A 4,111-nucleotide genomic window follows, 5' to 3' on the forward strand; every position below is an offset into this window, starting at 1 on the left:
AAACCACTGTTACCTTTTCTGCTTTTGGTTTTATCAACCAGCTTGTTAGAAACGTGTCAATAAGAGAACTGTGATGAAGATGATTATCAAAATAAAATAAAAACTGTCAAGTAAACATACGGGTTAATCTCATCTATTGTTGGTAAAAAGCCACAGCAGCACCCAGAGGTTGATGCTGCCACAGATCTGGACTTTGACTAGGCCGTTCTGATCCTCTATCCCAGTCTGAGGAGTTCCACAGCCTGACTGGTATTTTCTTCCAGGACTCTCCTAAATCTAACTAGCCACTGCAGAAATTATAAAAGAGAATGGGGGAAAAAATGGAAGGCTTCAGCAAAGTTTGGTGATTTGCTATCAGATCATTCATGTAACCTGAGGTGGGGAGTAACTTGTTACATTTACTGGAGTAAATGGTTAATTAAAACTTTGCTAGTTTCACTGCAACATACTTTTTACTTCTAATCGCTAATCTTAATTTAAGTTAAATTTTTGACCACTTTACCCACTATGGGTCACTTTACTGAACAAAAAAAATAACCACATTCAAACCTAAAAAGCAGCAGAACCAGGCTATAGTTATGGAGTATTTGGAGCAATATTTATGATTATTTAATTTTAACAGATTGAACTTTATTGATCTCATATTGCAGAAATTGCCTTTGCCTTTAACCCATCCCCTTGGGGAGCAGTGGGCTGCCACTGTGCGGGGCCCAGGGAGCAGTGTGGGGTTAAGGGTCTTGCTCAGGGACTCAGAGTGGCAGTCAGTGGGAGTGGGGCCTGAACTCAGAACCTCTGGATTCCAAGCTCTATAACCACTAGGCCTCCACTCCCCCCAGTAGAGTGGCAGCCTTTAGACGCCTTTAGCATCTTTTAAGAGATAAATATGGGGGTTATTTTTCACTATGTCATTCATTCATTCATTCATTCATTCATTCATTCACTCACAATAATCTATAACTTCCAAACTAAATATTTAGATTGTCAGTTAAAAAACTTGTTAGCAAGCAAAATATTTAACCACGCCTAGCTAGCTAGCTAGCTAGCTAGGTCCTGGTTAAGTTTTAGCTAGCACCAAGCTAGCTAGCTAAATATTAGCTTGGTGATAGCTAGCTAGCTAGGTGCTGGTTAAATTTTAGCTAGCACCAAACTAGCTAGCTAAAAATGTGATTTGTTAAATAAATATTATATATATAGTTAATTAAATATTTTGTTAAAATATTAAATATGTAATTTGGAAAAATAAACATGTAGCTTTGGAACTTCGATTTTTTTATAAATGAATGACATAGTGAGGAAATTACCTCCTTATTTTCCTTGTAAAATAAACTAAATCGGTCTCCGCCAGTCACGTGACTTTTGTTGCTAAGACGCCATTTTAGTTGGAAAAGGTGTAGCGTAAACAACCGCAGCATAGCTAACCGAAGGACTAAAGGCCTGTTTACATAGCAGCCTGTCCAAGATAAGTCATTACAGTTAACATAAGCCTGAAAACAGGGGCGGCCAGTCACGTGACATTTGTTGCTAAGACGCCATTTTAAGTGGAAAAGGCATAGTGTACCGCGCCCGAGGTAAACAATTGACGTCACTTGGCGGAGACCGATAGCAATAAATATTTTTCCTAATTTTTGACAGCTTCACTTTACAAAGGGCTCCCATAGATAGTTCAAGTTTCACTGAAATGTTTTAATCTTTTTTTGTTCACAATCTTTGTTGTTAAGGTTGACCTAATGTACAGTAAAAAGTAATTGTCACTGGAGGTGGTTCACCATTCTGTCATGAATACTTTAAACACTTTAAGTCTTAAGAAATGGTTTCAGATGTTAAAGATCAAAACACTAAATATTTTCCCTGATTTTATTTATATTTTATTTATTTGTACTCATTGCTTTCCTTTATTCTTTAAAACAAAATTAAGTTGTACATAACCCTTTATTATAGTCTCTTTCATTCTTTATAATAATTTAATGGACAGCTACTTTTTACTTTTATTAAAATAGAAATTTGTAGAATCAGTGCATTTTCTTTGTACTCTAGCTTTGCACAAGAAAACAAAACATCTTATTTCCTAGATAAAACAGTAATCAGGAGTTAATTAAAAACTTGTGTGCTAACTAATTTTTAAATATTATTTCAGTTCAATATGGGAAAGAGTCAGAATGAAACTTTAATCTCAGAATTCTGACTTTTTTCCTGAGAATTGTGGATCTTAATGTAGATGGGCCCCATGAAGGCAGAGATGTGGAGCTCTCAGCTTCACTGACAAAGATGTGAGTAGTTTGGGAGGAACAGGAACACATTGGTGGTAAATGATGGAACTAGGCGACTTTTTACGTGCTTTTTCATTAATGGAAGAGCAGTGATTAAAACAAGAGAGCTAGTCTCTAAAACAGACATGGCTACGGCTTGATGCTAACATGTTTTTTGTTTGTCCGTCAGAATTCAGTCAGAATTCTCAGATTAAAGTCAGATTTCTGACTTTTTTTCTCATATTATACTGAAATAAAGTTAAAAAAATCTGTTAACTTGTTTTATTTTTCCCGTGGCCCTAATCCTCGTCCGTAGCTTAGTGACTGATTTATCTGAGAAAGTTTCCAGCTGAGCACTTTAAGGCCTCCCAGCAACGTGATGCTTTCAGGGACGCCTCAGACAGCGGAGTCCTCCTCACGGCTCTGGGAGGGAATAATCCAGCAGGTGGTTTCCTTCCCGCAGACGTCCGAAGCATCCGAGCAGAATGTCGACCGCCGTGCTGACCGTGGAGTGGACCTGCCCCTCCGTTTGCCCCCTCAGAGGGTTCACCTCCACCAAGTCCACGGCGGAGAGCAGACCTGAGGATGTTCTGAGTGATTCAGCTGCACTTATACGGTTCTGCCTGTAGGTGGCGGTAAACATGGCTCCTACCTGTCTGACAGAGCTGCTCTGTGATGAACAGCCCCTCTCGGTAGCTCAGGCCTCCTACCACAGGGGTTCCTGTTGCCGGGGCAACAGAGGGGTCGATGGCGTCGATGTCAAAGCTCAGGTGAATCGGTTTCTTTGCTCTTCAAAGACAAAGCAAGCAGTTAGAAATCATTTTTGGGGGTTAGGGTCCATCCAGATGTCTGATGGGACCCCAGAAAGCTCCGGGTTTGGTCCCGCCTGAACAGAAATGCTCTGAACCAGCTGAGGCTCACCTTTCCCACAGGTAGTCACATGTCTCCTCCATGACCCTGGCCACGCCCAGCTGGTCCACCTGTGACATGGAGAACACCTTCACTCCCAGCAGCTTCAGGATGTAGCTTTGGATTAGAGAAGGTCGCGTTTTAGACACCGATTAGGTCAAATTCCTGCGGTTCTGGCCGCCGGACTCACTGCTCCGCCGGATCGACGTCTCTCAGGCCGACGTAGACCAGGTCCCTGGAGGACACGCAGGGCTTCATCCAGGAGAAGTTTGGTAGCTCAGGAACCTGCAGCGGAGGAGAGCATCAGAGGAACCTGCTCTGCGGTTAACGCGTACGACCAGGAGGGGGCGCTCACCTTCGATCGAAGCTCGTACAGGAGGTACGACATGGGCTGGCCGTGGAGGTTTCCTGTGTACGAGGTCAGCGGCGTGTTGACGTCAGCGTGGGCGTCCACCCACACCACGCTGAGGGGGCCCGCCGCCGCGGCGTGACCATGGATGGAGCCAATGGCCAGACTGAAGACAGGACAGGTTTAACGGTTCTGGTTCGGTTTCTATTTACGATGAAAACAGGGGAGCCTAGAATCCATTTATTATTAAAATGATCATTTCTGCTCGTCCAGCTTCTGATTCCAGCTCTAATTAATGAGACTTTATATCGTTCATGATTTTCTCTGCATTAAATGAACAAATAGACCCAAAATACTGCAGGTGTTTAGATGGAAACCTTTAAACTATTAATGTCTTTATCGGTTCTGGTGTTCTGTCAGATGAGCATACCGCGTCAGACCAGCATACCCGTTGGCAATACCTGGTCCTATAGTCACTCTGTTACAGATGGAGGAATGTAACTAAAGTAATCCCTCCCTGGGATTATTAAAGTATTTCTGATTCCTGGTTGATGGGACAGGTGTTGTGAATGAAACGGTGTCCAGCTTGAAAGAGCTCCTGTGTGTC

General features: G+C 42.4%; 1 protein-coding gene across 1 annotated transcript in view; it reads right to left on the bottom strand.

The window, feature by feature from the left end:
• Positions 1-2,197: 2,197 nt before the first annotated feature.
• Positions 2,198-4,111, bottom strand: part of LOC107082923 (arginase-1-like) — a 7,632-nt gene continuing 5,718 nt past the window's right edge. The window contains exons 4-8 of the mRNA XM_015371820.1: positions 3,511-3,670; positions 3,346-3,440; positions 3,168-3,272; positions 2,899-3,035; positions 2,198-2,825 (exon numbers count right to left, since the gene is read on the bottom strand). Of these exons, the coding sequence (XP_015227306.1) occupies positions 2,662-2,825; positions 2,899-3,035; positions 3,168-3,272; positions 3,346-3,440; positions 3,511-3,670 (661 nt within the window). The 3' untranslated portion in view covers positions 2,198-2,661. The remainder of the gene's footprint in view (positions 2,826-2,898; positions 3,036-3,167; positions 3,273-3,345; positions 3,441-3,510; positions 3,671-4,111) is intronic.

This window comes from Cyprinodon variegatus, unplaced genomic scaffold (assembly GCF_000732505.1).
Source record: "Cyprinodon variegatus isolate N-32 unplaced genomic scaffold, C_variegatus-1.0 Scaffold65, whole genome shotgun sequence".
Classification (NCBI taxonomy): domain Eukaryota; kingdom Metazoa; phylum Chordata; class Actinopteri; order Cyprinodontiformes; family Cyprinodontidae; genus Cyprinodon; species Cyprinodon variegatus.